This window comes from Paramisgurnus dabryanus, chromosome 15 (genome assembly GCF_030506205.2).
Source record: "Paramisgurnus dabryanus chromosome 15, PD_genome_1.1, whole genome shotgun sequence".
Classification (NCBI taxonomy): Eukaryota; Metazoa; Chordata; class Actinopteri; order Cypriniformes; family Cobitidae; genus Paramisgurnus; species Paramisgurnus dabryanus.
Window position 1 is genome coordinate 20,353,421 of NC_133351.1, and position 19,841 is coordinate 20,373,261.

The 19,841-nt window shown below is 36.1% G+C and overlaps 2 protein-coding genes across 2 annotated transcripts in view; one reads left to right on the top strand and one right to left on the bottom strand.

The window, feature by feature from the left end:
• Window positions 1–14,021, bottom strand: part of tmem163a (transmembrane protein 163a) — a 34,274-nt gene extending 20,253 nt beyond the window's left edge. The window contains exons 1-2 of the mRNA XM_065251509.2: window positions 13,659–14,021; window positions 11,456–11,575 (exon numbers count right to left, since the gene is read on the bottom strand). Of these exons, the coding sequence (XP_065107581.1) occupies window positions 11,456–11,575; window positions 13,659–13,854 (316 nt within the window). The 5' untranslated portion in view covers window positions 13,855–14,021. The remainder of the gene's footprint in view (window positions 1–11,455; window positions 11,576–13,658) is intronic.
• Window positions 14,022–15,197: 1,176 nt separating this feature from the next.
• Window positions 15,198–19,815, top strand: acmsd (aminocarboxymuconate semialdehyde decarboxylase). Its single transcript, XM_065292637.2, has 10 exons — window positions 15,198–15,365; window positions 15,865–15,909; window positions 16,900–16,996; window positions 17,370–17,419; window positions 17,543–17,779; window positions 18,018–18,111; window positions 18,376–18,471; window positions 18,574–18,746; window positions 18,970–19,068; window positions 19,253–19,815. The coding sequence occupies exons 1-10, from the start codon at window positions 15,309–15,311 to the stop codon at window positions 19,313–19,315; spliced, it is 1,011 nt and encodes a 336-aa protein (XP_065148709.2). The 5' UTR covers window positions 15,198–15,308; the 3' UTR covers window positions 19,316–19,815.
• The last annotated feature ends 26 nt before the right edge of the window (window positions 19,816–19,841 follow it).

The window sequence follows — 19,841 nt, forward strand, 5'->3', positions numbered from 1 at the left end:
TATTGTTGACATTGTTTTGTCTCAAGATGCACACGAGTAATGTTTCTTTTTTTGTATAAGGTTTGTTTGTAAAAACTACTTAAATTTCCTAATATAGCTAAGGCTTAGTCCTGGATTAATCTAAACCAGTCTGGGAAACCACCCCAAAGACACCTAATATTAAGTGTGACTGTTTATACTTAAATTTTCACAAGGAAAAAGTCATAAGTAAAGTTAATTATTTTGCCATTACTGACTGCAGGCATATCAGGTCAGAGCTAAATATTTCGAAAAAACGAATAAAAAGAAAGTGCAGCACCATTATTCACATAATCCATATATTCCTTCAAGGGGACATGCTCAAACCACACGACCCACCCACCTCTACACCTTCAGCATCCCTGTGGGATCCAGATTTCAAAGCCCTAATCTAGGTTGATTTATTGAGGTCACAATCACAGAGCATGCAGCTCACGTCTGAGCTCAGCTTCCAGGAGCCACTTGAGATTAGAGACTCCCAGCCAACACGGCCAGTCGAGCACATTTGGTTGCTGTTGTTCGTTTAACACAATGTGCATTGCACCTGCTTTCTGCTGCAGAATATTACCACATTTACAGTGATATGGCTTTCAGTATGTGACAGAATGAAAGTGTTTTTTTATTCCAGTCAAATGGCTTGTGTGTGCGCGTTTTTGGGGCATTTAAATTTGATGCTGTGAGTGTGCAGCGTGTGACAAGTACCTAGGAAACGTGATCAGTGCTCCCTCACAAGTAAACACCCCAATGGTTCTTTTCCTCGAAATGTATAACTCGATGAATTCTGCAGAATTGAAAATAGTAATCAAGGCCATGCTGTATGCACAGTAAATACACTTATTAAGGAATAAATGAAGATGTCAAATCTTTTTATATTTCCATCAGCAGAACTGGAGCTTATTAACTTGAATGCAAAATTAACAAATAACTAATTTCTATTACAGCTAATCACTTAGCTGTTTTTCAGTGGCGGCTTGTGACTGCTCTTCCAAGGGGCGTGAATTCAAAATATGTGTGTGGAGTGTCGTGTGTTTCTCGTGTTTTCAAAATATGTGTTTGTTGCGTCATGTGAACCATGTGCATCACGTGTTTTGTCAAAATAAATGCCTTTTGCACATGCATCAAAACCGTTTATGTTAAAAAGAGACGCCGTTCACAAAATACACGCAAGACACTCCCTTAGCAGTAAACTGTGATTACGCATGAGATTATGCGAGTATCTGGCAAACGCGAGTGTCTCTTTTATCATAAACCCTTTAGACGCGTCTGCAGCAGGCACTTATTTTGACAAGACACGTGATGCACATAGGTTCAGTCGACACACAGAACACATATTTTGAAATGACAAACCACACACACGACGGGCTACATACATATTGTGACAAACTTTGCATCGTGTGCCCTCGAAAAAAGAAGTCACCGGCGGTCACTGCTGTTTTCTTCATTTTTGTAAGTCACTTTGGAGAAAAGTGTCTGCTAAAAATAATTGTAAATGACATGTAACTCAATAAAACCAATAATGGTTAAAACATTTAACTTTATCTTTCCTACTGTGAAATTCCCCTGACTTGTTTTCTCGTCCTCTGAATTTTGAAAGGGGAAACAGACATGAATGATTGGCAGGCAATTCTTTGTGATTTACTCCTTGATATCAAAGGTTTCTGTTTATAGCTTCAGCTCTTAAAAGGACAGCCTTTGTTATTTTTTTTATATTTTACAGTATATATTAGGCAGCAGTCTATTTGTAACAACTACTTTATTAAAACATTGACCCTCACACACAAATATGCTTATGTCTGTGGTAATATTTAGATGCAATTTCCTCTGAAATACTGTTAGATACAGAGAGCTGACCTTATCATCTGACATGTTTAAGGAACACCTACCTGCTTAGCGTGTGTCTGTGTGCAGGTCATATATAAATGCCTGATGTCATGGCAATAGGCTATCAGAGGAGCAGCTGTTCATGATCTACATTAGCAGTCTGGGAGTTAAAGTCAGGTTATCTGATTGATCCAGAAACATTGTTAGTCATGCTGGTTAAAAGTCTCCTCACATCCTGATAGCAATCACTATGTTAAGTTGTCTAAATGTCTTTTTATAAATATATGTATATGTATATATCTCTTAAAGACGTAAGACCAAAAAATGTTCAAGAAATCATTGAACTCGGACCAAATGCCATAATTGGACACATGAAAATTTTTGCTCCTCTTCTGTGAACGCATTTTGCATCCCCTGTTCACGCAGACATCATACGTCACCAGTGCGTTCACGTGCACTCACTTCCTGTCTTTAAACAGAGGCAAACAAACTTTCCTGCTGAATTGACAACCTGCACAGGGGCCACAAATGAAAGACATCTTTTAAAACAACAACAATGGCAAAAGCCGTATGGATCAGCAAAGAGAAAAAAATGAATTGGTAACTTTGCTGCTGTTCCACGAGATTTGGATGGCGACTTGAACGGAGGGTGGGATCATGATTTCAGTGCTAGTAGGCTAAAGCTTTTAGCATTTTTCATAATCAGATACCCTGCCTTTAAGGTGAAATAGACTGTAATGTCCTGCTCTTATTCTTGAAAAAACTAAACATAATTCAACATCAATCCATGCGTTCTAAACGAAGTCAGCTGATGGGAATTTAGAACCATGGACAGCAGCGTTGTGGATTTGTTTGATAGATTTTTGTAACAAAACTCTACTTTGAGAGTTAAACTAACCCAGTCTTTACTATGCTATTTTACAAATTTTATAATAGGGAAAGTCTCCCCACTCAGAATGTAAAACATTCTGTGAAAATATAACCTTAATATTAAGTGAGAAAGGTCATGTCAAATATTGAAATTAAAATCAATGATTGAAATCCAACTTTGATGGTCCAAATTTGATGCTCCAAATTTTTCTAAACAAGGCAAATTAGCATCAGAGCGCAAATCTAAAAATGCGCAGATGGGAGGGGTAGTATCTGCGGGTTATTTACTAAAAAAAGCGCAAATTAAATACCACAGGCGCAACAGCTGATTTCCATAAAGGCCAACACAATCTACTAAGAGCAGCGCAAATTATCTTAGGGTCGCAGATAAGCAGAGCTGATCTTGAGTTTAGCAACACAGACATCGAATCAGAAAATTCAGGGTGTGTAATCGTATAGCTAACAAAGCCAAAGTACACTGAAAAGAATATTTTTGAATAATGTTCCTCTGGCATTCCAATAAATGTTAAAAATATATGTTAAAACAATCCTCTGCATTGTATCACGCGTTCTCTGCTCTCTGTGATGCATCTTTTTTAGCAATAATTGCAGCCATTTCAAGCACAAAATGATTTAAGACATGCTTTTTTCGGCGTTAAATAATGGTGCAAATAACAATCATAACACACGCGCAAACATTAGTAAATCGCATTGCGTAATACATTTAAATAATCACCTCCCGAAAATGTTGCGTCTGAAAGGGAAACTCCTAAAAATGCGTATGCAAGAAGTTCAGTCGCAAAAATAACTAGATCACACCTTTTCATCGCTAATGATCCATTGCACGTCTTTAGTAAATCCTGACATTTGTTATTTACGCCAAAATTATGGTTTGTGCTGGCGCAAGCTGTTAGTAAATCTGGCCCTAACAGTCTTAAGGGTCACATATTTACAATGCCAGGCTGTTTTTTCAACCCATTCTCATGAAATGAGTATTTAGCACGCAGTGTAAAAAGAACCAAGTTCAAACACCAAACCCAAGCGACAAAAAATCACTTGCTAAGTAGCAATGAAACAACAAATAACCAACATATAATCAATTGCACCATACATTTGGTGTCCCAAGCTGTAATTTTGATAAAAACATACCACTGCAGCATCCTGTTAATATATATGGTCTTTGAAATTACTACAAATATACTCTTAATAGTATATCTTTGAAAGTTGGCGATACCACTGAATCCCAACAATGCCATGCAGATGAAGGATTTCAGAACAAAATAGTATAGAACGAAATAGAACTGCACGCACACACACAGATGCGCTGTTTTTAAACACTCTCAGTGTGTCTCAATAGTTCACTAGCTCGTAAATCAGTGTGTGAATCCCAATCAGAACTGATTATTCCGTCAAAGATCAGCGCTCTTGGATGTTAAGTTAAACTTAATGGGATTAATGTTTTGTCACATCGTGTGGACGATTAACACTTGGAAAGAGGAATGTAAACAATCACTTTTTCTGGAGCAATCTCTCTCCTCAGAAAGCGAAAACACCGTGGAACTGCAGGTAAGCACCACAGCTGTTAAATATGGACATTGATCATTTATTTTATCGTGACGTGACTATTAAAACATGTTATGAGATATCGCCATTGATATATTTATAAGCAGCATGCAAAAACATCTCTCTGACACTTATAAAAAACAGTTTTATATAGTACTGACAAGAACAAAGTCTAATAGTAACCGAGTGCTCGTATCGCGTTAAGATTAAATGGGTAAGTATAGTTTTATTAACTTTTACCTCACGCCAAAAAAATAACAACAAAAAAGACACTAAATATGAATAAGAAACCAAGTAATAGTTTCATCATGACACCAAATACTGCGGTTTGATCTAATTTTTGACCATCAAACACAGACAGGGCCAACATGAGAGCCAGGGAATCCCTGTCAGAGATGTAGCCCAGAGAGGGCGGTGGTCAGCGGGGCGAGTGAACACTGACGTCCGCTCATGCTCTGGTTCTCATACATACCGAATCTTACTAAGCAAACATTCAAACAGGCGCTATCTTTACTAATCGACTGCAGATTTAAATATAATACATATATATTCTCGACTGAACTAATCTTAAAACTACACTTTGTGACCAAGAAATGGTAATATAAAGAAATGGCTACTCCATCCATTGAGTTATTATGAGATTCAAAGCAGCCGAAAGTGTTACCTGTCATTCTGGCCGCCCTCAAATCCGTGGCGGAAGAAAGTAGTTCCCAAACAAAGAGGGTTTTAAAATAACTCTGTTGTTGTTTTCTAGTTTTCTTTTTTCAAACGTGTGCCGTCGAACTGTTGTATAAAAGCAATATCGCTCTCGGAGTCGTGTGATATAGCTCTATATCATCACGGATGTGATGGCCTCGTGCCTCTGGCTTAATCACAGCCGTGATGATATAGAGCTATATCACACTCCTACTCGAGCGATATTGCTTAAGTATCTCATGAACACCAGGAACATGGCTACTGCTGAACACTGTTTTGTTTTACAGTACAGTATTTTTGTGGTGCCAGTCTTGCTAGGTCCTACCTAAATGGTCTAGAAGGATCACTCAACACAAAGACATAATGTGTTTAGACAGTTTACTAATGGAGCAAAACGGCAGACGTCTCAAGTGCTCTACTCAGGTTACAGGCCTGACAAATATACATGCAACTCATTTAGCAAACCCTGCGTTGATGCTTCAAAGAAACAGTAAGGTGTAATGCCCAGTGCGAACTGTGATAACAAAACTAGGACAAAACAACAAATGATATTCATTATTTTGACAGCATGGTGAAAAAGGCTTTAGGAAGTTAAACAATGTGTGCATGAGAAAAGAACATTCTGTGTGTGCAGAACATAAAGCGAGGATACTGTACAAACGACACCCATGTGCATAGACCTAAATCTATAATAACTTCCCTGAAAAAGCCTACATTGTAAAAAATTATATGCTGCTAAAAATGTTTTGTTGAACCAACTCAGATTTACAAGTCATTTCAACGTATATTTTTTATCTTGACAAGAGATTAGCTGTTATAACTACAGATGAGTTGTTATAACTTTTAAAATGAAGTTGACTTTATAACTATATTTTATAAGCGACTCATCTCTTGTCAAGATAAATAAGAGTTAAGTTGACATAACTTGTAAATCTGAGTTGATTCAACAACAAAACATTTAAGGTAGCAAAGATTTTTTTACAGTGCACAAAATTTAAGGAGAAAAACTAAAAAGTTACCAATTGAGTTTACTTTTTACAGTGAATCATGCTGATCTGTATGTTTCTATGAATGAAGAATACAACTCATATATATCTGGGATGAGATGAGGGTGAAATTTTCATTTTTGGTTCCTTAAACTTTTAACAAACCTTAGCACCTTATTTGGCAAATATATGCTTGGCAATAATACTGAGAAGCACCATGTATGATGACAATAAGTCATCCAGTATGATGGGTTTATATCATAAGAAACTTTATAAATCAATGCATTTTAACTCTTTAATTTGCAAACCCACGTCAGTATCAAAATGAATGCCATGAATTGGGCAGCTAATATCCTGGCTATCAAACGGGATGGAAAAACACATCAGAACTTAACATCAGAATGCTTTGTATTTTTTGTATTGCTTTGCACTTCTATTTCATGACATAATACTTTAAAACAAGGAGTAAAAAGCAGTACTGTATCGGTATTGGTAGATTTCATTTTAAGCAATTGAATATCAGTATCGCACAAAAATGTTGTATCTGTTACAAGATGAAAATGTTTTCTTGACACCAGAATGCTTGGTTGAACTTGATTTATATTTCTATCAGCAAAAAAAAGAAAGGGTAAAAAGCAGTGAATTTATCTTCTCTGTCTTATGAAACCATGTGAGTATATATAATCCATTTTATTATGAAACTAATAGCTTGTAGTACGGGTCAGGATGACATTGATAAAGACAGTGCTCAGCACTCAAGCAAGACCCAACAGGCTCTTAGTGAAGCCACCCTAATAGGCAATATAAGATTTCATGTGTACTATTTTCATAACCCTTAATTAACAGTGAGCAGCACTGCAACTATCTGGAGAACGTCCACGCCTCAGTCGGCTAAATGTCAGTTTAATTCATCAGCACTACATTAGGATCTGTTGTTGTCTAGAATCCCATTCGTAATGTAGAGATTAGTATCATAAGACATTATCACATCTACATAACTGACATGACATTCAATAGAGATATTCATAAGAATTGTGAATGCACAACAGCACAATAACAAAAAAGAACAACTTGAATCATTTGAAATTTTTGTGATTTACCGTTTTCGAAATAACTTATTTTTACATAAACAATGTAAAAAACATTTTAAGTAAGGCCATATCAACGATTGAAATAAAAGAGAAATTAATGATAGAAATCAAAATTACATCATGAGAAGTTAGCCTGGATCGTAACAAAATCAAAGCAAAGAATTCTCAAACCCGACGGTATAGAGGCATTAGCTGTTGCATTAGTTTTCACTATAAATTATTGCACAATAAACACTATTGCTCAAACAGGAAAGCATACCTTCAAGTGACTGGTAAAAAATAAAAAACTATGAACATGCCACTTTTTATTTTCATGTATCCTGCATCTGTCTTTATACATATAGATGTATTTATTGCTGTTTCATCCTTATTCTGTGTCCTAAAAATTAGCGGATGAAGCTAGGGTAAAATGTGCAAAGGTGACATTGAAGAAACAAAACAGAAAATTATCATTTTTATTCCCAATGCACAAACTCTAAAAGATTCAAATGTCTAGTAATTGCAAAGTGATGAAGATTCAAATTATTTTCAAAATAAAAAAATGCTTGGAAAATATAAAATATAGTATTTTAAGCTGGTCTTAAAAATCTTGTTTATTAGCTAAAACAATCTGTGTCTAATTCTCACATAACTGAAAAGTTGTATATTCATAATCACATACAACAAATGACTTTAAAAACTAATACATTCAGTATAAGGCAGAAGAGTTACAGCCAGTACAGGAAAACCACATCTGCCAGCAGCTATATTTAATCAAAGGCCTTTATTGTGAAATAACTGCTTGGTAGGGGCACCAAACCATCTCTCATGACAATGACTAATGAATCCAGAGATAAAATCTGCTTATATGTATATAACTGATGCTAAAAAGATAATGCTTGTAAAATTGAATTGGGTGGAACTAATAGGACACAGGATTATGGGAAAATCTTATTTAACGCTCACAAACATTTATCTTATGGAGGTAAAGTGAGCTAGCCCATTTTAAAGGGATAGTTCGGCCAAAAATGATATTAAACCCATGATTTACTCACCCCCAAGCTGTCCGAGTTGCAAATGTCCATCGTTTTTCCGACAAACACATTTTCGGATATTTTAAAGTCTATAGCGTTTCCTTGACAACCTAAACTTTTTACATGACATTTAATTGGTCATTATCTCACCAAAGCAACTGGGCGAATAATAAACCTGCAGCCTGCACAATTCTTCTGAACATCATAACACTGTACAGCTCCAATAGTCAAGTCACATAAAATGCAGCAATATTACAATCTAAAGCCCTATCCTAAAAAATAACACTTGATGTGGGTGTGCAGTTATCACTCATACACATTGGTAAAGGAAAGTCCAAGAGCCCATTTTTCCCCATTTGTTGTTTAGGGATGGTGCTCATTATTTTAACCCAATGACTGAGCTTGGCCCTTTTTGGCCTAACAGTGGGATTAAAATAACCCAGCATTTTGGAGTCGATGTAGTTCTTAAAGTGCATTTAAATGGTATATTTGGTAACATGTACCATAGGAAATGAACCTGTGACCTTGGTCTTGTTAGTGTCATGCTCTGGTTGAGCTACTATGAACACTATGGGGAAAAGCAAAGTGCAAGAGCAGACAGTTGTCAGAGAAATAAAAAAGTGTACTGAAATATATCATAGGACAATATTCACAATGGTGTTATGTAAATGTATAAACAAGCTGTTGACTGTTCATACTCTCAATAAATATCTAAGCACCTCAATAAGTCTTACTGACAAAACACAGATTTAATATTTTCTCTAATTAACGTGTTGTCAGTATATCATATGATTTATTTCGTAGCTTTGCTTGCATAAACTAAAAAATAAATGGATTCAGTCCTACCAACAGGAAAAACAAAGCTGGGTTTTATTCTAAGAATCCAAAGACAGTCACAAGGCATCATATCTTGCATTATGTTACGTGCTGGAATTGTGATACTGCAGCACTCAGTCACACTCATCATTAAGTGTGACACAACATAGTGCAGAAATGCCAAACATGCTGGTTTAGCATGAGACAGTCAGGCTTCCTGTGGACGGAGCCACAGGCTTTGGGTTAAAGAAGGATACAGAGATGAGAAAATCAAATAGTACAAATTCAGGTCACAGTCATTAGTAAATTTTGGTTTTGTTGCTTCTGGTTAGTTTACAGCCTCTGACAAAACAGGAATAATTGTTTTTTATTTTAGTTTATAAACATTATCAATAAAGACAACTCACGGTGGCTCACTGTCTGTTTTTCATGGGCAGACTGCTAGCTTTCTCTTCTTTATAAGCATCACATTGTAAAAAATAGACTGAACAAATAGACAGAAGACATAATGAAACCATATGGGCCTGTAAGACATACTGTGTGCGCTATAGTTTGTGGCATATACTAGGTTATAGCGTGTAATGTGCATGTTTAGGATGTAGTGGTGGAGTTTACCTTATAATCTTATAGGGTGTAATGGATGTGTTTCGGGTGTAAATTATTTTGACCCATGACATTTCCCAGTTAGCTAAATCTCTCTAGGATGGTCTGGTCTGGTTTATGGTATAATCGGTGTGTTTAGTGAGTAGTAGTAGGATGTCTATTATGTGTCTTAGCATGTGGACAAGTAGGGTTTATGGTGGAATGCATGGGTATTTAGGGTTCAGTAGTAGGGTGTAGCGTATGGTATATTAGGGTTTGGGTGTAATGTGTGTGTGTTTAGGTTGTAGTAGTGGGGTGTAGATTGTGGTCCATTAGGTATAATGGTGTAATGTGTGTGATTAGTGTGGTGTGAGGTCATGGCAAATGGGGCTGTAATAAAATGTTTATATTACAAAAGCATAACAGTCCTCGCGAAAGAAGAACGGCTCTTCTGTTTTATTCAAGGGCTACAGCATAAATCATAATTTCCCCAACCACATACACACGTGCGCGCGCACACACACACACATGTGTGTATATAATTCATTCTTCTTCGTTTTATTGAATTCACTTTTATCTGAACTTAGTTCACATACCCAGTACATATAAATGCGGCTTTACAAAGAATTCTGCCATAAAACCCTCACTGTGCAAGCTACAGACAAAATGACAAGAAAAAGCTCTTGAGATGGTTAGGCAGAAACAGGAAGAAACCTGCTGTAGTCCATATTTCTCTCCATGGCAACCTTTTCACATTCTCTATCCCATTCTCTTTAACGAGTACGGTATATCTCAATTCATGCATTCTGAAAGCATGAGGTAAATGAGATCTGCAGCAAGCACATTCATTCTAAAAGAGAAATGCATCAGCATATTTCTGTCCTAGATACCTTTAAATTATCAGCGCGAAGGCTGCAAAAAACATGAAAGAATCAGGTGGCTTTAAAATTCTCAGATCAGTTGTACAGCTGTCAGAAAACTTTGACATTTTAAACATACGTATTTCACCAATGTTACACACCGGATGAAGACAAAAACATGCCTGTAGCTAAACTGGAAGAGAATGCTGGCGGCAACACCAAAATCATAGATTTTGTTTGATTGATTGTGTTTGGGTTCACTTGTGTAATTTCACTTTAATGGCAATTAAAATGTTATTAGTCCGTAATTGAAATGCCTTATTTTCACAAATGTCACTTTAGTTATTTCATTGGACTTTGTCTGCAAAGCATGCAAGCTTTTTGGCAAAAACTTCCATTCTAAACAGTCGGAAAATCACTAAAGATGCAACCACAAACACTGCAAATGATTAAAGTCAGAATTCAAAAGATAAATATGAATAAACTGAACCACACATTAGGGGGGCACTGTGATGCATTTGGGTGCCACATTTGTGTTGTATTCAGGCCCAAGTACTCACAAAGGACCCAAGATTGAATGCAATCCACGGTCGTTTCACAATCATCTGCCAGACCTGCCAAACCTCAACACTAGCAGGCAAAACAAGGATTATTTTTGTTTTCTTTTTTTCAAAAAAAAAAACTACAACTAACTTATAGTAATCATTTTATGCAAATAAGGAGTTTCAGGTCATTACCAGAATGCATCCCAAATGCATGTAGTGCCAGATGAGTGCCCACTGGCCACACTGGCAAATCCTAGCTTCAACTTGCTTTATTTCCAATCATTTTCTAAAGGCCAGCACTGGCAGTGACAGTTCTAGCTTTAAATGTATGTGCCAAGAACTTCCTGATGACAGTTACTGCCAATAAACTAGCTAGTCATAGCCAGACCTGTCTTTAAATGGCAAGGTCTGGTCCATAGCTTATTAATGGCCAAATCCCCCACTCACAGGAGTAGACCAATGCAAGAAGTCAGATAATTAAATTGTAGCTTGCCATATCTAAAAATTTGGTAAGCAAACAGATTGTCTGCAAGACTATTTCAACTCCAAATATCTATTTGGCTTTCAAAGCCAGCATAAGGATCATGAACTTACTGAAAGCTGCCACAGCCAGGATGAGCGTCACTACTATGGAGATCCAGGACACCCACAGAGCTTTCTTCCTGTAACTCTGAGCTTCATGAGGCTTCAGGCGCATACTGCTCTCCAAGAGACCTGTCAAATAAGTAAATAAAACACTGTTTAAAGGCAATTACACAATTAAATCAACTGAACTAAAGGAGAACAAACAACGTGGGCTCATTATTTACTCACTGGGCCATGACAAGTGTTGAGCCAGAGGCATTAATAAGCGTTATGTCAAAAGCAAAGAGGAACAGAAATGAATCTGCACTGTTAAAAGAATAACTCTGTGTTTAACTAGCTGAGCAAAAAGCTTTAGATGTCAATAATTAAGTCAGGTTATGAGCCAGGTGTACATTTCATTGTAGTGCAGTACATTTCGGCTTCATCTTTCAGTGTCGGGTTGGAGAACAATCAATCTTAATGTCAGCCATAGTTAGGCTTGCAATTTTATAAATGTGCACAGTATTTAGATTCAGCACCATGCAGTTTTCAATTAAGATGGTGTCATTGCAAAACAATATATCTGTATCCCTCAACATACCGTCTTATAGTGTCTTACAGATAAATGCTATACCACGGGTCAAAAATTGTATTAGTGAAACTAATAGTAAACTATTTGCTCATAGAAGCAACATAACCTGTTGATTGTCTGTATTAAGTTGTATACAAGCAATGCTCTGTTGTGTTGTGTTACCCATAGAGGTAAAAACTCAATCTGTTCATAAAGAATTCAAGATAGGTCATAGTGACAGTGGGTGATTTTGAATCATACCCCCCCCCCTCCACACACATTCCCTATAGTCCAGACTGATCTGTCAGCCTGTGGCAGTCACATGCTAAGGGTTATAAGCACAAAGTCAATGCTTGGTCAGTGTGATTACACAATTTAAAAAACTGTGCTAGGGAATGTGCCTCCTTTCCACTCACATGATCTATTTCCTCAGTCAGAATAGAGAGCATGCATTGCATTCAAATGTAACCCTACCGTTCTAACTCAAGATCCATTGCCACATAAACCTGTGAGATTGCTTAATTTCCACCTTCACATACAAATGTATGCCTTCACACTGTCTGCCTGCTAATCATGTGATAGGCAGCATCCACATGACCCAGCATTTCTTCAATTCAAACAATTCAAATTGTTTCTTAATAAATATTAGCATTATCTCTTATATTTATCATTTGTATTTCGGTTACTCATTTATATTTCTGCAAAGTAGAAAGTGGAAGGCAAAAAAATCTAATCTTTAACTGTAGATTGTAAAAAAAAAATATCACTAGGACAACTATTACACCTGTTTCTGCAATATTCTCCGTTTTGTGTTATTCTAATTTTTTTTTTCATAAGATCAGTGGTGAATTGAAGGGTCCTATGAATTATTCATTGCTTCGCAGTGATTGCACAGAAGGTGCTGAAGCACACAGCAACACTCATATCCTGCAGGTGTGGTATGATGCTGATCTGAGATCAGTTACACGTTTGAACAGTGCTACTTATTTACATAGTTCAGGTGCAAAATATTTTCGTTAAAACTTACAGTTGATGGGTGGTAATGATATTTTTTCCTTATTCATATTTGCAGTGACTTAGAAAATCACACTGTGATGTAACACACAAATGCTGGGTCACAGCAGACAGCAATTTTTGTTTAAAAATTCGTATAGGGCCTACCATATTTTGATATGTGATTTGTTTACTGATTATATGACAGGTAATAAAAAGTCACAGCAAACACCAAGCTGTCAAAAGTTGTCAAAAGTGTCAAAAGGAATCAGTGCCACATACAGGGGACCTGATGAAACTGAATGAAACAGAGTGCTCCAAGCAGACATACATTTGTCAGCATGCAGGAAAAAATATTTTACAAAACATAGCCTACAGAATTCCTTAATTTGGCTTCAATCTCTACATTTGAACGAAACTCTTAAACGATTTGTAAACCCAGAATGGATATTGTCTCAGATTTCTTCTTAAACTTAAGATGTGTTTTGTGCTCACCTGAATTATTTATAGCTCTCAGGGCGCCTGCGTGCTCCGTTGGACCGCAACCTTCGCAAGCACTGTATCATTCACATCCCATCCCAAATAAATGACTTCTTAATAAATGTAATTACTTTAATATTATTTCTTAAACAACTCCACAAAAGTAAAGAATTAATATGATAGTCTTACCTTCGCCCTCAACGGTCTCTGTGATTTTCATCTCCTGGTCCCGGTCCATGTCCATATTAAAGGGATCGCCCTGGCTCCCTCTCTTGGGTTGGTTCGTATCCTGGGCAGCGGCGCATTGTCCGTTCCGCACAGCCGTCGGGTCCACGATAGTCGCATTGGGAACCGGGCATGAATCTGAAGTCGTTATGTCTGTCATGTTTGTTTGTTTGTTTTCTTGTTTGTTTTAGAAATCGGATGAAGCCCTCAATAAATGATCTCACGTCGACGCGCAGCCATCCAGTGGCAGCATTAAGAGGAGCGAAGCAGAGATGCGGAGATAAACGCAATCTGCCCAGCATCAGCAACGGACCCCAACCCCACCCTCCCACCAAAAACAACTCCAATCCGAGCGCAAGAATTTCAGTAGCAACACATCTTGAATAAGCATGAGGGATATATAGCCTAGTTAATTCAGACGTGTTGTGTCGACACATCTTGACTTTTGCCTGCAATCTCTGCCAAATGCTACACATTTTACCTCCTTCAGATCGAATTTGAGAAACAATGTCGTGATGGCATGTAACGACAAATTCTCACTATTTTATTGAAGACAATTACAAACTCTTTTGTTATATTTTGCTATAAAAATATTTCGGTTTTTTTAAATGATTAAAATGTAATTTACAAGATATGTAGTCAACTTGCACATGCTCGTAGGCTATTGTGCATCCGCGCTAACAGTCAAAATTGGTCACCCTCAGCCTATTAGGCTGATTAATGTTAACGAAACCTGCTAGAATGTGAAAATTATGATATCCTGTGCTATATTGATTTTATATTTTGGTAAATAAATACATTGTTCTTTAGTATCGACGTTGATAAACATATATACATAAATAAGATTTCAAGAAAGTTGAATGAATTAACTGTAAACACCGAGAAAGGCGTCACAGTAGCGAGTATTGATATAAATGAGCGGGTGACGTAGTACCTGCGTTAACCGCTGGAGGACAGTGTTTAACAGATGTGATAAAATTGTGATTGTAACATTTATTCATGTGTCAAACACTTTAATCCAAAGCTACTTTTAACAATCTTATTTTATCAGTATGACTCTTTGGCTTGCTAACGCAATCCTCTACCAAGTTATGAATAGGAACCCACAGCCTAGTTCCTAGGGAATTACATTAGCAACCCATTTGTTATTGCATTGATGCATTTTATTGAATGGATTGAATGCTTTAAGTTACTTTAAAAAAATTTTTTTTCAGTTTTAGTGTATGTTATTGAGAATATGTTGCAACTGACCAATCAGAATCAGGTATTCTATAGAATAAGAAATTATTTTAATATTCTGCTTAAATATTATTGCTTTTTAAATACACTTGTGCAATTTATAGTCCAAGACAAACATGCTAAGGAGATTAATTTAAATAATTCATAAACTGTGTAAAGGAATGAAGCCATTTAAATTATTTAAACCAGTCATCGAAATCTAATGTTTGTTGGCGTTTATTTTCTCAGTGGTTTTCATTGGACCATTTGAACAGATTCAGGGGTGGGAATGTTTGGAGTGCTTCACACACTGATTAACATTCCCAACTAAACGTTGCGACCATTCAGTCTGTCATACAATCGGGTCTGTATGATTTAAAACCTTAATGCAACAGAATGAAGATTGATATTCATAATCATATTTTACCAAAGGAATGGCCCGACCTCAAAGAGGTAGGTTGCTTTACGGGAGAACAAAAGTGATCTTCAATTGTGTTGTAATGGGTTAACCATGATTTACTGTAGTCATATTTCTAAATTGTATCACTTGTCAGGTTTATATGAAAAATTGTCTTCATAATCTTTGGCTATGAAGTTATTTATTTTTGCTCCAAACCATCCCAAAGCTTTACTCTTAACATGCACGGATCTGTTAAACATTAAACGAATGGTTTGTTCACTAACCCTGACCTTTATTGCTTGTTTATCTGAAGTCGATGAAGATTCTACTAAGCATTACTTATGTCTAAATACAATGACTTCAAATCCACTTTTTTTCTTTTAAACTACATTCTTTTTGTCTAAGATGTCTGGTTTATTTACTTTTACATCTTTTAAATCACAAATATTGTATACTTTGGTTTTTAAAGTGTATTTTAAATTACTGCAGAAACTGAACAGAATCAAGAATTTGGCATGGCATACATAACTTTCTCACTTTTGTGTTATACAGAGATATGGATATGATGGGTTTGTTCAACTCCAACATCACTGCCAAGTAAGTTTTCTGCCAAGTAAAAATCAGCTAAGATTAATAAATGCTTTGTCATACGTATTTACTCATGAAGAAAATCAGCTTGATCTGCAGTTTGGTCTAATGATGGTAGAAGAACACCAGCTGGTAGGAAAAGATTTTGCTTGGCCATAGATCCTGCTGGCATGATCCTTCCTGTGTGTGTGTGTGTGTGTGTGTGTGTGTGTGTGTGTGTGTGTGTGTGTGTGTGTGTGTGTGTGTGTGTGTGTGTGTGTGTGTGTGTGTGTGTGTGTGTGTGCGTGTGCGTTTCTGGTAATTATCACACACACCATGCAGAAATTGACAGTAAAAAGTATTGGTCAGGTTGCTACTCTGCTATTTTAAATAAGCCATTCCTAAACAAGACTTATTCTAAATAAGTATGGATAAACAGGACAGCAGGCCTTCCCTGGGCTCCCTGTCTGAGCAGCTGCAAAGCTCTGCATGGGGCTTTACCTTTAATATCAGACAAAAAGTAAACAACCTTAAGCTCATAACAGCACTGCTGCACGCATCGATCAACCCTTAGATTTAATCATATTCTGTATAACATACTGCATAAGAAACAGCAAAATAGAGTAAAAGTATGCGAAAAATAAACTTTACTTTGAAATGTTTCTATAAACTTTACTTGCTATATGTCAAATTCCCTATTTCTGCTGGAATCATATTCTTATCCAAATATCACATTTTACCATTCTGAAGGTAAATTCATATTCTCTGTCATGTAGATGAACCTTGACTGCTCATTTAAATGAGCTCATGTCGAAAAAATGTTGTGCACCTCCTCTCATTCTAAAGTTCACTGCACTAAAATGTATTTTACTTTGCTCTTGACTGCCATCAAGTGGCTAAAAATACTACAGGTGTCAGAATGTTGGTATCTTTGCATGATTATAGAAGTGATTCCCATCATTCAAGTTCATGGTTTACCTGTGACCTGTTTAGATTTATCATTGGGTTTGTGTGCACCAGGGAGAAGCAAAAATGCTGAAGGATGGAAAAGTGTTCCGTGTGATCCAGGAGAATTGCTGGGATGCTGATGCCCGACTCCGGGATATGGATAGGCATGGTAAAGATAGTGAAGCAGTGTTTATATTCTGCACAATCATGTTGCATTTGTGAATTTTGTTATGGTTATTTGTCAATAAATGTTTAAATGTTTTTTGGGGAATATATGTTATTTTCTCCATCTCAAATGGTTAGTTCATTTAAAAATAAATTTTTACTCACTGTCGTGTTGGTCCAAATGTAAATGACTTTATTAATGTCAAAATCCTTAAACTTCACCTGCTTGTGTTTGTGCCACGGTGCTTTCTCCTATAATAAAATATATAATAACTCTTTCTGTAATCTTTGTACCATGTTTAGATGGTCTACAGATTAGTTCAAATTTAGTTAAACGTTATAGATTTATTGCAGCGATTTATGTTCATTTTCTTCAGGAGTGACCATACAGGCCCTCTCCACTGTGCCTGTAATGTTCAGCTATTGGGTAAGAAGCAATAAAAATATAAACACTTTCAATTATGAAATCTTTTCTAATTATTAAGTATACAAATAAATTCCATTTGATGCTTGTCAATTATTCTCTTCTAATAACTTCCCATGTCTAAAGGCAAAACCCCATGACACACTAGATCTGTGTAACATTCTGAATGATGATCTGGCTGCTACAGTGAAGCGATATCCGAAGCGTTTTGTTGGGCTAGGTACTTTGCCTATGCAGGCCCCTGATCTGGCAGTACAAGAGATGAGACGATGTGTCAAAGATCTGGGCTTCCCCGGTGTGCAAATTGGCTCTCATATAAACACATGGGACCTTAATGCCCCAGAGCTGTTTCCTGTCTATGCTGTAAGTCTATTTGCTATTTGTGAAACATGCCTGTCTTTCTAACTAATCATATAAACTAATCAAATAAAATGTCATACATGACTAATAGCCCAGCTGGCACTTGTTTGGCAGCTAATGGCATACTTGAATTAAAAAGGTATAATTGTTCAACATAATAACAATATAAAAACTAAAAGATTACATTTCTGTTTGTAAAGTATTAAAATTAAACAGACAGTGATTTATGCACTTACCTCAGGCAGCTGAAGAACTCAACTGCTCGATATTTGTACATCCATGGGACATGCAGACAGATGGGAGAATGGCTAAATACTGGCTGCCTTGGTTAGTTGGTGAGTTCATTTGAATGCCTTCACCTAAAAACACAGGACAGAATATAATGTAATAAAATCTGCAGGATTTAATTATGTACAATGGATTTAATCATTAAAAACCTTTACACTGTTCCTGAATAATCCCCCTCTTGATAAAGGTCTTGCCTATTCCATTGTTAACACAGATTTGTCATTAAATTTGATTTCAAATAATGTCTTAATAATAAAAAAGTCCTAATCAGTCCTGTGAAGTCTACTACCACTTACTTTTCATTCTAACAGGTATGCCATCAGAAACTACAATGGCAATGTGTTCTATGATTTTTGGGGGCGTTTTTGAAAGATTTCCCAAACTTAAGGTCTGCTTTGCTCATGGAGGTAAGATATAGGCCCACTTATATTACTGGAGGACAAAAAATCGTTAATCTGCTAACCTTGAATTATTAAAACAGGCAAACATTTTGCATGCTTTGCTTTTAGGCGGTGCTTTTCCATACACCATTGGTCGAATCGAGCATGGGTTTAAAGTGCGGCCTGATCTTTGTGCAGTAGATAACAAGATCAACCCACGCAAATACTTAGGATCTTTCTATACTGATTCCCTTGTGCATGACCAACTCTCTCTGAAGTTACTTATAGACGTTATTGGAAAGGTATTTATATTTCTCATACAAACTTAACTAATACTTTTAGTAAAGATGCACCAATATATCGGTATCAGTGGAAAAATGTATATTGTGGCATCTGTAGTTTTTAGCAATAGTCTCGCCAACTCTTATTTGCATGATGGGTAAAATAATTGCAAGACATTTCTATTTTGTAAATATGTATAGTTTAATGTCTATTTTAGTTTTAATAAAGGGCTCTTTCTTTTAGAATAAAGTGATGTTAGGCACGGATTATCCATTTCCACTTGGGGAACTGGAGTCAGGAGCCTTGATTGAATCTATGGATGAGTTTGATTGTTCTCTTAAGGTAAACATCTCCATAAATACACAATAAACACTCTGGGATTTGGGGGGTTTGGGCTGGCTTTTGCAAAAACATTGAACTTATAGATGTGTTGTCATTAGTTGTTGTTAAATTTTTAATGAAAAATAACTATTTTCATCAGTGTTTTTCTTTTAACAACTTGTTTGCGTTTTATAATTTTCTATAGGATAAACTGCTAGCTGGGAATGCATTGGAATTTTTAGGACTATCAAGAAAACAGTTTGAGTGAATCTGAGTGTATTGATGTTTATGAGAAATTATTATGTTACAAGAGAGATGGATTATTATGTGTTTTCTTTTGTTTATTGATTTATCTTTATTTTTGCAACATTCTGTAAATTGTTTCAAATTTGTTTACAGATTTTAGCCTTGAAAATACTTTTGATTGATTATTCTTTTGTGATACTGTTAAATATTTTCCTGTTAAATGTTTAAGTGGTTTTCAATAGACACACTTTATGTGCTGAACAAGTTTCCAACTTTAAAAAAGTAGCCTACTTTTTCGACTTTTAATTTACTTACAAGAAAGACATTTAGTAATTCTCCAAAATTGCTTGGATTTATGCTGACATGTTAGATCAGCTTTGTCAAATTTTATGCTCATTAGCTACACAGTTACAGTCACAGAAATATAGGCATAATTTATTGCATATTTGCATAGTTTGTGTTGGTGTCAAAATAAAATTGTAAATGATAACAATAGCATTTTAATAAAGTTATATTCTCACAGTTGTGTGTGCTTTTGTTGTTTTATA